We start from the raw sequence: 16312 nt of genomic DNA, 5'->3' as shown, positions 1-16312 counted from the left end.
TTCCAGCCCCACTACAGTTCATCCAGAGGCACATAATTCTCTCCCATCACCTGACTACTTTTCCCATCCAATGAGTGACCAAGGACTTCAAGCCAATCAAGGAAAACCCGCTCTTTAGTGCTAAATTGGAGCAAATGTCAATCTTGAGAAAACCTGAATTCCCGGTTTGCTCTGACTAAGCACTAAAGAGCAGTTTTCCCTGGGGGTGGGGGTGGGGGTGGGGGAAGAGGAAGTGTGGATAAGCCCTAAGCAACCGCCGGCCACCAATGGATACTTAGCATTTTAAACTTATCTGTTCACATGACCCCCAAATGCACAATATTGTAAAAGGTGATTTCTCCACAATTGCAGAGGCATTGCTGCTTTCCCACTGAAACACACGGCAAAAGATGTTTGTTGCTCATTGGGTAGTACAGATGTATAGCGGTTGACAGCTGACTCATGGCACTTTGTTGTTTCCAACCATTCTTCCCAGTTTAAAGTATGACAGGAATTTGTTGGAGTTCTGGTGGTTACTGAAAACACACCTGCCTTTTGACACCTGAGTTGTACGTTTTTAGGACACACCTTAATTCTGTGATTGTAAGTTGTTTTAAGTTATTTTTAAATATTGTGCTTTAATTGTTGTAACCCGCCCTCCTCCTCCTCCTGCTGCTGCATCAGCAACAACAACTTCCACATCCCAGCCCCCAACTATGAAATCTACAAGTGAAAGAGGGAGTTTTTGCAGTGGATTTGATTTGATAACAGGCCAAATGTATTTTGATTTCCATACCACAGAGAGTATGTTACACTACAAATATTGGTTTGATATTGATATCATTTGAGGGGGGCTTCTCTGAAAACTGTAGTTTGGCTCAGGTACTGAGAATTGTCTCTTTGAAGCACCTGATACCTTCTTGCCCGCCACCCAAACTAGGCATTGCCTGAGAGATGTGAGATGACTCCCAGCATGTGTGCTTGTAAAACTAAAGTTGTTGTGCAAGTTTTCCTGTTTGAGAAGAAGGAAGAAGTGGAGGCTGCTGGACAAGGGGCTGTGTGGCCTGAAGGGCTAACTTAAACCTTTCCTTTCCTGCGTTTGTCAGTTTGTGGGACTGTGCACCTGTAGGTTATTTGCATGTACAGTCATACCTTGGTTTAAGTACGCCTCGGTTTGAGTATTTTCAGTTTAAGTACTCCGCGGACCTGTCTGGAACGGACTAATCCACTTTCCATTACTTTCAGTGGAAAAGTTCACTTCAGGTTAAGTACGCTTCAGGTTAAGTACTCCATGGACCATCTGGAACGGATTAATCCACTTTCCATTACTTTCAATGGGAAAGTTCGCTTCAGGTTAAGTACTCTTCAGGTTAAGTACACTTCCAGAACCAATTACAGTCATACCTCGGGTTAAGTACGCTTCAGGTTGAGTACTCTGCGGACCCGTCTGGAACGGACTAATCCACTTTCCATTACTTTCAATGGGAAAGTTTGCTTCAGATTAAGTACGCTTCAGTTTAAGTACTCCGCGGACCGTCTGGAACTGATTAATCCACTTTCTATTACTTTCCGTGGGAAAGTTCGCTTCAGGTTAAGTACAGACTTCCGGAACCAATTGTGTACTTAAACTGAGGTACCACTGTATCATTCAATTAGTGTACTGTCTGTGTACCCTTATTTCTTTAGAGATTTTGTACTAAGCTCTTCAGCCAAAAAGGCTTTCTGAGTGGTTTATATCCCACCCATTAGAACAACCCTCCCCACCCCTTTAAAGACATACAAGGGAAAAGGGACAGAGAGGGAAGAGGAAAAAAGCAAACCCAGGTGCCAATTCCTAAACAGCAGCTCATCTAATGATCAGATGGCATAGGAATAGTTCAGGGGAAGGAGGTGCGCGACAGAGTTGTTCTTTCAGCAAAGCTGCTGGAATGAGGCCTGCTTCTCATTTCTCCCACTTAGGCAGCCTGATGGAAAGGCTACCACTGGGTGGCAGTAGAGGGAGAGGGTGCCCTATTGGAGCAAACAGCCATTATAGTTTTCTCCGGATTGACCATTTGCTCCAATTTAGCACTAGAGAGAGTGGGTTTCCCCTGGGAAAGGAGCAGGATAAGTGGAAAACTGCTCGGATCCATACCCTGAAAGTGTGGATCAAAGGGAAAAATGCTCATAACAGTGCTTTCTAGGCACGGGATGAGTGGAAGTATGAATGAGCCCTAAGTCCTACTTCCCATTTCTCCCACTGACTTAGCCTGGTGGAAATAGTTGAGCTGTACATGGTATTAGCAATTGTACACTCTTTCACACAAATACTTGCCTATGGGGTGTCAAGAACCTGGTGATAGAGGTGAATGGCTGCTTTGTGTATTCAAGAGCAGAATTGTATATTTATAACATTTCCTAAGAGGGTGTCACAAGACTATTTCTCTCCTAACCCCCTCCCCCTCTGCATTTGATGCTATCACCTAATAAAGGCTAGCAGAGCAACATTGCTCAAATTCCTCTCAATTTAAGAGTCACCTCAGGTCAGAGAGAAGTATTTCTCAATCCAGGTGTCAAGGTTCAAAGAGTTTATTGTGAAGGGAAGGAAAGAGATAGACAAGGAAATGCGGGAGCCCACATACCAGATGAGGCTCCTTTACTCATATGATGGGCAGGGAAGAAGATTTCATCACGGAGTTACGTGCGTGTTACAAAAATATGTCACATGATACACAGTATAAACAATAAATAAAGTCATAAATATATACACTTGGCACCATGCTAGTAAGTCAACTTCATATCATGAAATAAACCAGGCCAGAATGTCTATAGCAGCTGAGATTTTGCATTGGTGAGAATAGCAAAACCCCATGAACAGAGGTAGCGAATGGTAGGTTTGGTGTATCCGATGTATATGTTGTTGAAAGGAAGAAAAGGCCCTTGGGTACTGGACGGTATATAAATTCAATTAATATTAATAATAAAAACTCAAGAATCCCGTGCACCCCTGAACACCCACTCCATAAATTTGAAGCACTCTTCTATCCCTTTAACAGTCATCATGGCTCCCCCCGCAAAGAATCCTGGGAACTGTAGTTTATTAAGTGTCCTGAGCCCACAGACCTACAGTTCCCAGCACCCTTAAGAAACTACAGTTCCCAGGATTCTCAATGACTGGTATAAGAGTGTTTGAAAGGTATGGTGTGGTTGTATGTCATAACAGACTTTTTATTTAGTAGCAAGAAAGAACCAGTTTATCCTGAGTGTGAGGCTAGCTTTCCTCCTCTGCTACGTCTTTAGGCAGTATAATTCCCAGAGGAGGAAACAATTTTGGGCTTTTGACTACCCACTCCCATCTTTTAAGACACAGAGGATCAAACCGCACATGTTGTTAAGAGATCTGTCTAATTTCTGTGGTTCTCAAAGTTACAGCAACTTCAGAGCCCCCCTAAATTGGATCACAGCCACGGGAGAGATAAGGGGCAACCTTTCCTCCTCTCCATGTTCCCTGCTCTTTCCAGGAAGAGGTCTGCTCTATACAACACTCTGTGTTCAAGCAACTCTTGCCTACCCGGCAAGCTTTCCCCATGAAAACCCACCCCTTAAAGCTGAATGAGAGCAAACATCAATTTGGGTTTTCTGTGGATTGACGCTTGCTCTGATTGAGCTTTAAAGAGTGGGTTTTCACAGGGTTTTCACAGGGAAAGAGTGGGTTTTCACAGGGAAAGCTCAGGAGCATAAAATGGTGCTCAATTTTAAATCACAGACTGTGCCTGGAAAGAGCAGAGGAAAAGGTAAGCCTAGAGTGTGTGTAGTCCCATCTGTGTTTGGCTGTGACTCACTGCACCCCTTTGACTCTGAGCCTGAAGGCGTTGAAAGATTACCCCAAGGGAATGCAACCTGCAACAGCAAAAGGTTGCCCATCCCTGCTTTAGTAGCTGTGAGACAGGCAGAGATCACATGGTTGACATGAGTCACTGGCTTTTTTTTTTTTGCTGCTACATCACACGGTTGACATGAACCAACCATGTGATGCAGCAGCAAAAAAGGCTAATCCTATTCTAGGCTGCATCAACAGAAGTGTAGTGTCCAGATCAAGGGAAGAAGTCGACCCACTCTATTCTGTCTTGATCAGACCACAACTGGAATACTGTGTCCAGTTCTGACTCCCACAGTTTAAGAAGGATATTGACAAGCTAGAACGTGTCTAGAGGAGGACAACCAAGATGATCAAGGATTTGGAAACCAAGCCTTATGAGGAACAGCTGAGGGAGTTGGGTATGTTTAGCCTGGAAAACAGGAGACTGAGATATGATAGCCATCTTTAAATATCTCAAGGGCTGTCACATAGAAGATGGAGCTTGTTTTCTCCTGATCTGGAGGGTGGGGCATGGATCAATGCCTTCAGGTTACAAGAAAGGAGATTCCAACTAAATATCTGGAAGAACTTTCTGACAGTAAGAGCTGTTTGACAGTGGAACAGACTTTCTCAAAGGTGGTGGACTTTCCTTCCTTGGAGGTTTTTAAGCAGAGGTTGGAATCCATCTGTCATGGATTCTCTAGTTGAGATTACTTCATTGCATGATTTGGACTAGATGACCCGTAGGGTCACTTCAAGCTCTACCATTTATGATTCTATGAAATCAACAATAGGTGATTTTCTGTCCATTGCATCTCTTCTATGCTAGGAGGAAGGCCCACCTGCTGATTTCAGCCAGCTTGCTAGCTGCTAGAGGTGATGAACCCTGGTTTGCTCAGTGAGATATAACACATGCATGCAGAAGGTCCCTGGTTTGACACCTGAAATTTATTGGTAGAGATTGGGAATGTTCCCACCTGAAATCCTGGAGAGCTGCTGCCAGCCAGTCAGTAATGAAATAGATGGATCTGACTCATAGCGGCCAAGTTATCCCTTTTTTTACGGGATTTTCCCTTATGCTGAATAGGCTTCCTCGTGAGAAAAGGGAAAACTTGGCAGCTATGATCTGACTTGGTATAAAGCCACTTCTTGCACTGACCTGCTAAATGACAGCAACCCTATGACCTTTTCCTGGAGCTTAAGACAGAACTGAGCATGGATATGAACATAAGAATAGTCAGCTATATTAGGCTAATGGCCCACCTAGTTCAGCAGAAGAAGATCAAAAGAACCATTCTTGGGAACTGGAATTCTGCCTGCATATCCTCACATTTTAAGGAGAGAGGCCTCTGATAGCCACAAGACCAGAGCCACTTCCAGATTTGAGGGGTTCCCAGGCAAAGTGCCTTCTGATGGGCCCCCTGACATTAACCCGGCAACAAGCTTAGTAGTGGAGGGCAGCAGGAGTAGTGTGATCTGTGGTGGGTGGACCACAATTGTAACTACCCACATTGTCCCAATAGAGCACCACTCCATAGGCACTATAGGCAGTTTAAACCAGCAGCTTCCCAGCCACCGGATAGCTGTTTTGTAAGCCTGAGCCTGGGTTGAAGGAGGACCAACAGGGCCACAACATGTTTTAGCATGGATATGGCTGAGGATGCCAACTGAGTGCTATCGGTAGGCATGCTCAGTGGCCGAGAAAAAAAGAATATATCCAGGTGTTAAATCTTTCTGCTCCAATCTCCTGCAGCAAAACTTGTTCCTGGAGGGAGGACTGAGTCCATGAAGAACAAACGCAAAATAAATTTCAGAAGTGGTAATGGGGATGGGATATCCCCTTAATTTCTGAATGTCCACAAATTTCTATATCAGAAAGGCCAAGAAGGACTGCTTTAGCCGACAGTCACTTCTTGAAACTGTACAACAGCAGAGCAAGAAGTCTCCTTGATGGCCTTACTGGCAGTTCTGATGATCTCCATCCTCTTCCAAACTAAGCCTGCAGGATTGGCACAAAGGTCTCTCCAGGAAAAAGGAGCAGCCCTCCTTTTCCAGAGAGTCTACTCAGAAGATAGTAGCAAAACAACAGTGGCTATGATGATGGAGATGAAGCTAAAACTTCCAGCTGATGCTCCACTGATGGTGCTTCTGTTGTTCACCGTTGACCCATGGCCCTTGGTTTCCACGCTTGTGAATGTCAGCTCTGGTATTAGGCTGTGGATCCACGACTGATAGGATGTGACACGGGCATAAACGCCAGGGCGATTCTTCTGTGCACACCCTTCTCCCCAGCTCACCACACCTGCGAGGAGCCAGGAGTCCCCCATTCGGCAAGCTAGTGGTCCTCCTGAATCACCCTGTGCAGAGAAAACCCAAATGGATTATGGGAAATGCAGGCCCAGGGGCGGGGCCAGCTGCCCGCGGGGCAGGGCAAGCTGGGGCAGGACTCTCCTTGGGGCCTCTGAGGAGTCTGCCTGCCTCCTCCCACTCCTGCTCTACAGCTGAGGCAGAGGCGGCAGCAGACCATTTGGGGTTGTGCGGAGCCTGCGGGGGCCCAAGCCACCATGTCACTCCCAGGAAAGACGCATGGCTCGGGTGCGCTGCAGGTCTCACGGTGAGTGCCACCATACATTTTGTCACCCCCTCAGTGGTGACACCTGGGGCGGACCACCTCCACCCCCACCGCATCCCCCTTCCTCCGCCCCTGGGCACAGGGAGGGGAGCTGATGCCCAAGAGCTATGGCAAGGGCAGTAGCTCAGTAGCAGAACATCTGCTTTGCATTCGCAGGTCCCAAGTTTAATGTCTAGCACAGTGGTGGCCAACTCCCAAGAGACTGCGATCTACTCACAAAGTTAAAAACTGGCAGTGACCTACCCCCTTTTTTTGGTTAAAGTTGTTGAGCTTTTTTAAGGAAGGAAAGCCCTGTTTTGGGGGGTTCCGGATAAAAGTTGTAGAGCTTTTTTTGGGGGGGGGAGGGACAAAACTTATTGAGCTTCTTTGGGGGAGCCAGCAATCTACCAGGGATCTACCACAGACATCCAGTGATCTACCGGTAGATCAAGATCTACCTGTTGGACACGCCTGGTCTAGCAGATTCAGGTAGGACTGGGAGGGAGTCTTATCTGAAACACTGGCGAGCTGCTGCCTCTCAGTGTAGGCGAGATTGAACTAGATGGACCAAAGATCTGGATGTACTAATAATGGACTAAAACTGATCCGGGTCTCACCTGGCAGGCATCCCGATGTCCAGCAGCAAAGCCAGCACATATCATGTCATTTTTAATGTCCCGCGTGAGTCTGAGCTCTCCGGAGTCTTGCTGATAGAGGGCATTGCATGTGTTTGTGCTGATTATGGGGACCTCTAGCTTTTGGAGTATATCAGAGGTTCGTTGTTTATCTGAAACAGGAGCAAGATAAGAGAATCAGTGGTATTGTATAATGAAACATTAAAAATGATAATGCTCTGCAACCAAAAGGATTTCGTTTCTGTCTCCCTGGAGTTATTGGAACAGGCTGGGAATGATTGCAGACTGCATTCTTGCAAATCCCTGTGTAAAAGAACTTGATCAATAGCTCTTGGCCTAATGCATGGATCAGGTCTTAGCTACCTACCAGATTTTGCATGCCACAGAATGGTCACTGCATTTATCAGAAATTTAGAGCTATGCAGTTCACAGATTTAAGTTTCAAAAGCCTATTCCACTTGAATATGTATTTTGAGAGAAGATACACTTTAAATCCATTTTTTGAGAGGATTTCATAAAACAAATTCAATTACAAAATGGAATTATGGCTAAAATTATGTGAGTGACAGGTTCTAGGAACAGACATATATCCCTGTTTGTATAATTGGCTTACAAGTTGTCACATATCACCAAAAAGATTTCAAAAAAGAGACTCCATTGTTAGCTGCAATTTATTTGCAGATCTCACTAGCAGACTTTGGAGTCAATAGGGGATTAGGAGTGGCTCACTCACCACAAAAGGTAATTGTCTCTGTTTAGGCGTTAATGTACATTATTCATCTTGCTCGGCCAATTCATCACCAGTTGGGAGCATGTCACACCCACTCTTTTTCCTCTTTTGATGGGATCTCATTTTCATTTCTTCTTGGCATACGATTGTGGCACACCTGTCTCTTACATTGCTTAGCTTTCGGGCCTCACTTTCTAAAGATATTCCAACACTCACTCATCTATCTATCTATCTATCTATCTATCTATCTATCTATCTATCTATCTATCTATTTATCTATCTACAGTGGTACCTCGACTTACGAAGGCGATCCGTTCCACGGCGCTCTTCGGATGTCGAATCCTTTGTAAGTCGAAGCGTCCATTTTGCGCATGCTCAAAGCACGATTTTGCGCTTTGCACATGCACAGAACGCGTGCGGGGCAAAAATACTTCCGGGTTTGTGGACTTCATAAGTCGAAACCTTTGGAAGTCGCAGCATTCATAAGTCGAGGTACCACTGTATCTGTCTGTCTATCTATCTATCTATCTATCTATCTATCTATCTATCTATCTATCTATCTATCTATCATCTATCATCTTATCTATCTAATCATCTATCTATCTATCTATCTATCTATCTATCTATCTATCTATTTATCATCTATCCATTCACACCTTGAGGGTCCTACACCATGCATATGATGAAGAAGGCACATGAAAGCTTCTGGCCCCATAGCTGTGCTAAGATGGAATCCTATTTGCACACTTGCCAGGGCATGTCACATTAAGCTACATGATTTTTTCCCTTCTGAACAGACTCATTGCATTGTTAATGTTTAAGGTGCCATTTGGTTCACTGTTTTTAATGAGAACTTATATTCTGTTGTTGGGAGTTAGGCCATTAGGGTAGAGATTACTGTACCTCCCCTGGCTTTTCCCCTAATGGATTTCTGTTTTGTATCTATATTATCTTACAATTCATCTTTTGTAAGTTGCTATTCCCATTACACAATAGTGGTATTAATAGTAACAATAATAAAAAACAGTAGTAGTGGTAGTTTATTAATGCTTGGGCCATAGGCCATTCACATATAAGATAAATAGGTATGATACAAAAACCAATAGTATAAAATTCTGCATAAAATCACATTGCTACCTAGCAATGATAAAAATTACAAACATTTTATAGGTGATATAGAATATTTTTTTGATTATAGAATGCTCTTGTGAACTAAGCTGGAATTATCTCTAGTTTGTTTCCCTGTTTGGCTTTCTCTTATTTGGGGGAAGCCTTTGCACTATGTTGCATAAATGAAAGCCCACTTGTGTGGCAGCCATAATTGCATAGCTGCCAAGTACCCCGTTTTCCCCGGGAAACCCCCGTTTTTTCTTACCTTTTCCCGGCGGTCCCCTGTATTACTTCATCTCCCGTTATTCTCCCTTACATTCTCCTGCGGGCGGCCATTTCCCCCCCTGCTTTGCCCATCTATGGGCACTGAAAATGGCCGGCGCCGAAAGTCGTGTCTACGCATGTCCGGAAGTGCGTAGATGCGACTTCTGGTGTTGTCGGCAGCCATTTTTGGTGCCCATAGATGGGCAAAGCGACACCGGAAGTTGCACCTATGCAACGTCCAGTGTCACGCGGCTGCCGGTCCCGGATTCTGCAGTCCAGGACTTGGCAGGTATGCATAATTGTGTGCTCCTCTCCCCACTGGCTTTGGAACCAGGCATTCAGGAGGGAAAAAAAATGGTAGCTACCAACCAAACTTTTTAAATAGCTTGACAACTTCTCTCCTTGCCTCTACCCCTGGGCACAACTTAATTTGCCTTTAAGAGCTGTATAAATAAACAGAAATCCAGCAAGTAGAGTATTTCCTGACCTGCGGATGCTGTTACAGCTGGATTTCTTCACTTGCAGGACTTCTGCCTGTCACAAAGGTGTTAGAGACACAGTAGCCAAAAATTACAAGCTCCAGACTAGTCCTGCTGCCTTGTGTCTGTGAACTGCTATTGTTAGGGATTAACTGGAGAAATCAGAGAGAGAGAGAGAGAAGCTGGAGCGTTATAGACTCAGGTGTGCATACGTAGCTAAAGTCTCTCGCTGCCTAAGGGCACACCAGTACAATAAAGTATATATCTGTTTCATAACACTAGAACTGCCTGACTTTATTCCAGAAGATCTTGGGAACCGGAGTTTGGTGATGATTCTATGTTCAAGATTCTTAACTCCTCCCACACCCAGAATTACAATTCCCAGGACTCCCAAGAAAGAGGGAATGGCTGTTATAGTGTGTAGCATAAATTCCCCTCTAATGCAGCCTTCTCCAACCTGGTACCTTCCAGATGTTATCCTATAATTTCCTCACCATTGGCCATGCTGGGGTGGCTGATAGGAGTTCTACCCTGTTTGTTTCAGCAGAGGGAGCTGGTCTGCCAGAGATTAGCTTCTATCTCTCTCTCTTTTTGAACCTACCTCTGCCTTGCACATCTCCCCAACCCGTGACCCAGCACTTGTGTCCTGGGGGGAAGACGACATCCGAATCAGGGACACAGATGGGGACGATCCGTTGAGAGAAATTCACTGGCTTGTCCAGCTGCAGCAGAGCAATGTCTCCAGATTTCAGATCCCCCTCGTATGTAGGATTGGGGATGATGCGCTTCACAGCTGTGGTGATGGAATGAGGACCAGGACTGGAGAGTTTCAGTGCTCCGAGCATCACTGTGAAGTTGGAAGGTGTGCTGAGCCTAGAGAGACACGATGGGGTTGAGGAGACAGGGAGAATGCCAGAGAATTCTTATCCTTAGGGTTACGTGGATGGAACAGGATAAGGAGTGGGTTTGTGTGAGACAAATCCCAATATTTCCCATTTTTAATTCGCACCCCCAATTTTAAAAACGATCAATTTGATTTTTATCCTGTATTTATACATCAATACAGGAGTGGCATGTTAAGTTGGCCGAATTTATGAACTTAGCAAGAATGACGGTGGCGATAAGGGGTACCTCAAAACAAAAACTTAAAGAGGAATGGAGGTATGTGGACGAGTACTTACAAAAGGAAGGTATTAATACAAAACTGGTGATTTGCTTAGACTAAGATCCACAAGAATTCAATTGTAATTGTAATTATAAACTATAATGATAAACTGCAGAGAATGCATCGAGGAAGAAGCATAATAATATAATATACTAACTTAGGGAAGCGATATTGAAATGATGGGAAGTTTCTTTTTCTTTCTTTCTTTTTTGTGTTTTTTTTCTCCCTCTTGTTGCTATGTTGTCTTTTTATTATTATTTTTTGTATTCTTTTTTTCTTTTTCTTTCTTTCTTATGATTTGTATGTTTTGTCGGTTTTGGTATGTAAGTGTATGTGTTGGTTTACTATCTATTATGAGTTGGTTTATCATGATTTGCTATGCTCATTATGATTTACTAGGTTTATTATGATTTATGAATGTTTGTCTATTAGTACTTATGAATGTGTGTGCCTGTTACGATTTGTGATTATGTCTGTTTATTATGATTTGTGAATGTTTTAATAAGAAATAAAGTGGATTTTAAACATTAAAAAAAACAATTTGATTTTTATCAACTGAAAAATTCAGGATGATCTCTAGATATCTAGATAAATAAAACTATTAAGTAAACAGTCCAAACAATGCTGTTATTTTAAAATAATGATTTAAAATAATGTAAAAATCAGCTAAAATCTATTCAAAAACTATTTAAATAAGAAAGTTTTAGCCTGGTGCTGAAAGCTTTTCAAGCTCGTTGCCAGGCAAGCAGCCCAGGGAGGCATATTCTAGAACCAGGGAGCCACCATTGAAAAGGCCCCTTTTCCAATCACCATCCACCAACGTTCTGAGGGTGGGGACACCCAGTGAAGGGTGTCTGAGACTCGTCTTGGAGTATAGGCAGATTCCAATGGAAGGATGTAGCACTTCAGTTCTTTTCGTTGCAACCTCCTTCAAGTCCCTTCAATTACTGTTGGGTTTAGAGATTTGGAGAGAGAAAAAAACACCACCAATGTGTAAAATGGTGCATAAAGTAGGCACAGGGAACCTCGGGCTTTGCCCGGGGGGAGGGGGCCCTACTTTCACTGGCTTTCCTTCAGTGCTTTTGCATGGCTGGAATGTGCCCTTGAATCATGAAACTCTCACTTACCTGGATGAACAACAGGGAGATGTGTCTATATGCATATAAGCCTCCATCTTCAGTGTGCCTAGTGTATAACGGTAAGAATCACAGCCTTTGCCTTGCATACTTTTGCCTCTGCTCCTCTCCCTGCTGACATGTGTCCCACCACAGGAGGTTGTCCATGAGAGTATGAGACCCTCAGACTGGTTCACCATCCCTGCTGTAAAGCACTAGGCTGGCCCAACCCAAGTTAGAAATTTATAGCTAGTACTGGAATCAATGGGCATTTTGGGACTCAGTGCTGTCCACCAGTGCTGTCTGTGCACAAGCCATTGACCAGTGCAAGTAGCTTAAGTTCTTCATTTTGTTCCAAACAAGCCATGATCTGAAGGTTCATTCTTGGCTTCCTGCTATGCTGTTCCACATCTATTTTCGCACAGCTTTTGCTGAAAGCGATGCAGTGAAGCCGCCGTAGACAAAAAAACCCCAACTGAATTAGCCCAGTTACGATTAACATTATTGTCCTGAGAAATCCGTGAGCATGAAGAGAGGCCTTTAAAAATGAATATTTCAACATTCAGCATTGAAAGCTGACTTTGTAAAATGTCGGAACACAATAAAAAAAAATTCCTTCCAGTAGCACCTTAGAGACCAACTGAGTTTGTCATTGGTATTTGTAAAATGTGTGTGACATCTAATTTCAGTGATACTTGAGGAATGGATGGGATTGGGAAGGCATACAGTACTTACAGTTTAAAACAATGTGAGGCTGTGATGACCCACTGATCAGTGATGAGAGACCCTCCGCAGTGGTATGCTCCATCCAACCTTATGCTGACCTGCCAAGGCCATTCTCCATCCTGCGAGTTTTCCCCACCTATGATCCGGCTTAGCATTCCCTGTTTTCCACATACTGAGGAAGATATCATTATTAGGACAGGTCTCTCAATGGCTGTTAAGCATAATTGTTAAATAGAGCTTCTGTGTTCTGATGTAGCAGACCAGTATTTACAGCATACCAGTTGCTTACTAGTATAACTGCACCTGTTGCTAGGGGACAAGGCAACACAGGATGCTTCTATGGTCCCGAAGGCATCTACTTGGCCACTGTAGATTGTGGTTTGGTTCAGGGAACCAGCCAGCTTTTCAGGCTACTCCATTCCATCTTCTTTTCCCTAAGTTTTCCACCCATCCCCACACAGTGCACATACCATTCTGCAGCCATTGAGCATGTCCAATCCTTATTATAATATTTTTTTAGCCCTTCAGTTCCTCCCCTACTCATATACCGTGTCTCTCCGGAAATAAGACACTGTCTTATACTTATTTTTCCTAAATACACACACACACTATGGCTTATTTTCAGGGGATGTCTTATACTCCTTGAGAGCCAGTGTGGTGTAGTGGTTAAGAGCGGTAGACTCCTAATCTGGGGAACCGGGTTCGTGTCTCCGCTCCTCCACATGCAGCTGCTGGGTGACCTTGGGCTAGTCACATTTCAAGTCTCTCAGCCCCACTCACCTCACAGAGTGTTTGTTGTGGGGGAGGAAGGGAAAGGAGAATGTTAACCGCTTTGAGACTCCTTTGGGTAGTGATAAAGCAGGATATCAAATCCAAACTCTTCTTCGTCTTCTTCCTTGAATGCTTTAAAAATCCTGCTATGGCTTATTTTATGGCTATGTCTTATTTTCGGAGAAACAGGGTATATATTACTTCTGCGAACCATGAGATTCCCCCAAACTTGCCAACACCACCCACTTGACAGTCACATTCTGGCAGCATAAAAAATGGCACTCAGAGAATCAGGCTATGTGCACACCGTAAATTTAAAGTATCTGTCCTTGTAAGAGCAACAATTCCCAGTACCCTGTGTCTCATGTTCATCTATAGGGTGATATTGCAATTTTAGGGTGCAGGTCCTTGTGAGGCAAGCCACTAGTGTTATTCTAATTTGATAGTGTCATAGCAGCCATGATCCACAGGGCTCTGTGACCAAGACCGCCCTTCTCCACAGCATTCCTTATCTCTAAACATTTTAATTGAATAATTTTCCTAAGCAAAAACTCACCGGCTTCAAGCACAATAAAAGCATATAGAAATGGTACTCACTTCTGCTTGCATAACTTGGGTTGGCGTCTAAAAAGAGAAGAAAAAGGGGTCAGAACAAAATCAATGAATTGGAATTAGAATCTAGAGTCACACCATGAAGGCTGCTGAACTATCATACCCCTGCCTAGACTGGCTTTGGGTCATCTGGGATGGGGCACCAAGGAATTTCTTTGACAGTCTGTTAGTGCTGCTCCCAAATGCTCCCCTTATTCCAGTTACTGTACCCAGCAACCCCAAACACACTCTCTTTTGGCCCTTTCAAAATGGTGGGAAAGTTACGTTGCACAAGCAGAGATCCTTGGACTTGCAGATCTATTTTGTTGGATACTGCCCATTATCTTGAAATGACTTGCCAGATGGTTATATTAAATGTAAATATTGTGGCTGAGAGCTATGCATTCATCCCCCATGACTAAAAATGTTGTTTTGGATTCAGAACTAGCCTGCATTGGGCATTATAATTGTTGAAAACAAGATGTGCCTCCCTTGATTCTGCCAATGCATTTAAGGAACCAGCCAAATATTCAAAATGTGGCTCATCTTCCTGACTTTCAAGTCCATTCTACTCTGTTCGTGGTGAGAATGAAGTGAAAAAAAAGACAAGACAGGCATTAAATCATCACATTAATTTATATAAACACAGGAAATTGCTTTATCCTAAGTCAGAACCTGGCAAATTTTGCAATCAAAACAGATGCTCTACCACTGAGCTACAGCCCTCCAGACTATATACTGACAAGTATATTTTTAAGGGACACAGGTGGCGCTGTGGGTTAAACCACAGATCCTAGGGCTTGCTGATTAGAAGGTCAGCGGTTCGAATCCCTGGGACGGGGTGAGCTCCTGTTGTTCGGTCCCAGCTCCTGCCAACCTAGCAGTTCGAAAGCACGTCAAAGTGCAAGTAGATAAATAGGTACCGCTCCAAGCGGGAAGGTAAACGGTGTTTCCCGTGTGCTACTCTGGTTCACCAGAAGCGGCTTTGTCATGCTGGCCACATGACCTGGAAGCTATACACCGGCTTCCTCGGCCAATAACGGAAGATGAGCGCCGCAACCCCAGAGTCGGTCACGACTGGACCTAATAGTCAGGGGTCCCTTTATCTTTCAAACCAATAAAATCATCAAACAAACTAAAACATTATAAATAAAGCTCAAAACCAAAGACATATAGAAATAAAAACTTCAATTTTGTAATTAAACTCCACTGAAATTCAGATAAAGTAAGGCACTTTTTTCTGCCTACCTAAAAGTCATCTGGATGGAACTAATCTAACTTTTTTTTGGGAGTGAATGCTGTAACCAGGATGCTTCCAAAGAGAAGACTGTTTCAAGTTTCTATTAGCCAAGTCTCTATTAGCCAAGTGGTGAGAGAGAAAAAACGAACTTTGATGATAATTGTAACCCTTGGGCAGGCTCATATGGGAAGAGACAGCCTTTTGGATAATCTGGTCCTAAACCATTTATGACTTTATAAATGATGGCCTAGGTCTTGCAAAGTTGACTTGGTTTGCCTTGTTCTGGAAAACTTAGCTCAAGCAAAGCATATCTTAATTTCAATCGATTTAGAAATTTAGGAACGCATATCCTATTGTCCAATGACCAGGCTGATCCAATGTGGGGAAGTCCTCTCGTTCTGCAGGGTGGAATACAAAAGGCCAACAAGCTAAGTGAAGCTCATTCTTACAGTCTTTCAAAATGCAATTCACCATCCCCTACTGGTGGTGAGGAATATTAACTCATGCAGCAAAATGTTCCACTTACCCATCAACACCTGCAGAAGCATCAGTACTGTCAATCCCATTAATCTTCTTTCCCCCCTTGGCACTTGTCCTTGATGCCCCATCTTCTTCTTCTTCTTCTTCTTCTTCTTCTTCTTCTTCTTCTTCTTCTTCTTCTTCTTCTTCTTCTTCTTCTGCTTCTGCTTCTGCTTCTGCTTCTGCTTCTGCTTCTGCTTCTGCTTCTGCTTCTGCTTCTGCTTCTGCTTCTGCTTCTGCTTCTGCTTCTGCTTCTGCTTCTGCTTCTGCTTCTGCTTCTGCTTCTTTCTTTTTAAATTGATTGTAGGTAAGCAGAGGTAGAATATGGCACTCTTCCAAGAAGGAACATCTGAGACACACTTTACTTATTTATGCGGTGCAAGCTTTGAGTGCTTATATATGGCACCCTGGGAGGGTGTATTCACACTGGGCATGCTGCCAGATATGGGAGTTTGCCGGATGGGAATGTTACGAAACCTGTTGGGTAAATGCTGCTTGGTGCTTCTCACCTGCCTCCTTCCTTCCAAATGTCTTCATTT

At 43.7% G+C, this 16312-nt stretch overlaps 1 protein-coding gene across 1 annotated transcript; it reads right to left on the bottom strand.

The window, feature by feature from the left end:
* Window positions 1–5877: 5877 nt before the first annotated feature.
* LOC118095478 (serine protease 27-like) lies at window positions 5878–15862 on the bottom strand. Its single transcript, XM_035136729.2, has 5 exons — window positions 15777–15862; window positions 12662–12853; window positions 10248–10519; window positions 7046–7215; window positions 5878–6174 (listed from the first exon to the last, which is right to left on the bottom strand). Exons 1-5 carry the CDS (start codon window positions 15860–15862, stop codon window positions 5878–5880), a joined length of 1017 nt encoding a protein of 338 aa, XP_034992620.2.
* Between the last annotated feature and the right edge of the window lie 450 nt (window positions 15863–16312).

This window comes from Zootoca vivipara, chromosome 13 (genome assembly GCF_963506605.1).
Source record: "Zootoca vivipara chromosome 13, rZooViv1.1, whole genome shotgun sequence".
NCBI classification, from domain to species: domain Eukaryota; kingdom Metazoa; phylum Chordata; class Lepidosauria; order Squamata; family Lacertidae; genus Zootoca; species Zootoca vivipara.
Note: the sequence above shows the minus strand (reverse complement) of the source record. Positions and strands in the feature narration are given on the sequence as shown.

Bases quoted from the DNA above. Each gene is read 5' to 3' on its own strand.
- LOC118095478 (XM_035136729.2), bottom strand. From the start codon at position 15,862: ATGGGGCATCAAGGACAAGTGCCAAGGGGGGAAAGAAGATTAATGGGA. The intron at 10,520-12,661 runs GTAAGTACTGTA...GTGTCTCTCTAG, and splicing joins GCCTCACATTGTTTTAAACT to GCTCAGCACACCTTCCAACT. The intron at 6,175-7,045 runs GTGAGACCCGGA...TTCTCTGCACAG, and splicing joins GACATCGGGATGCCTGCCAG to GGTGATTCAGGAGGACCACT.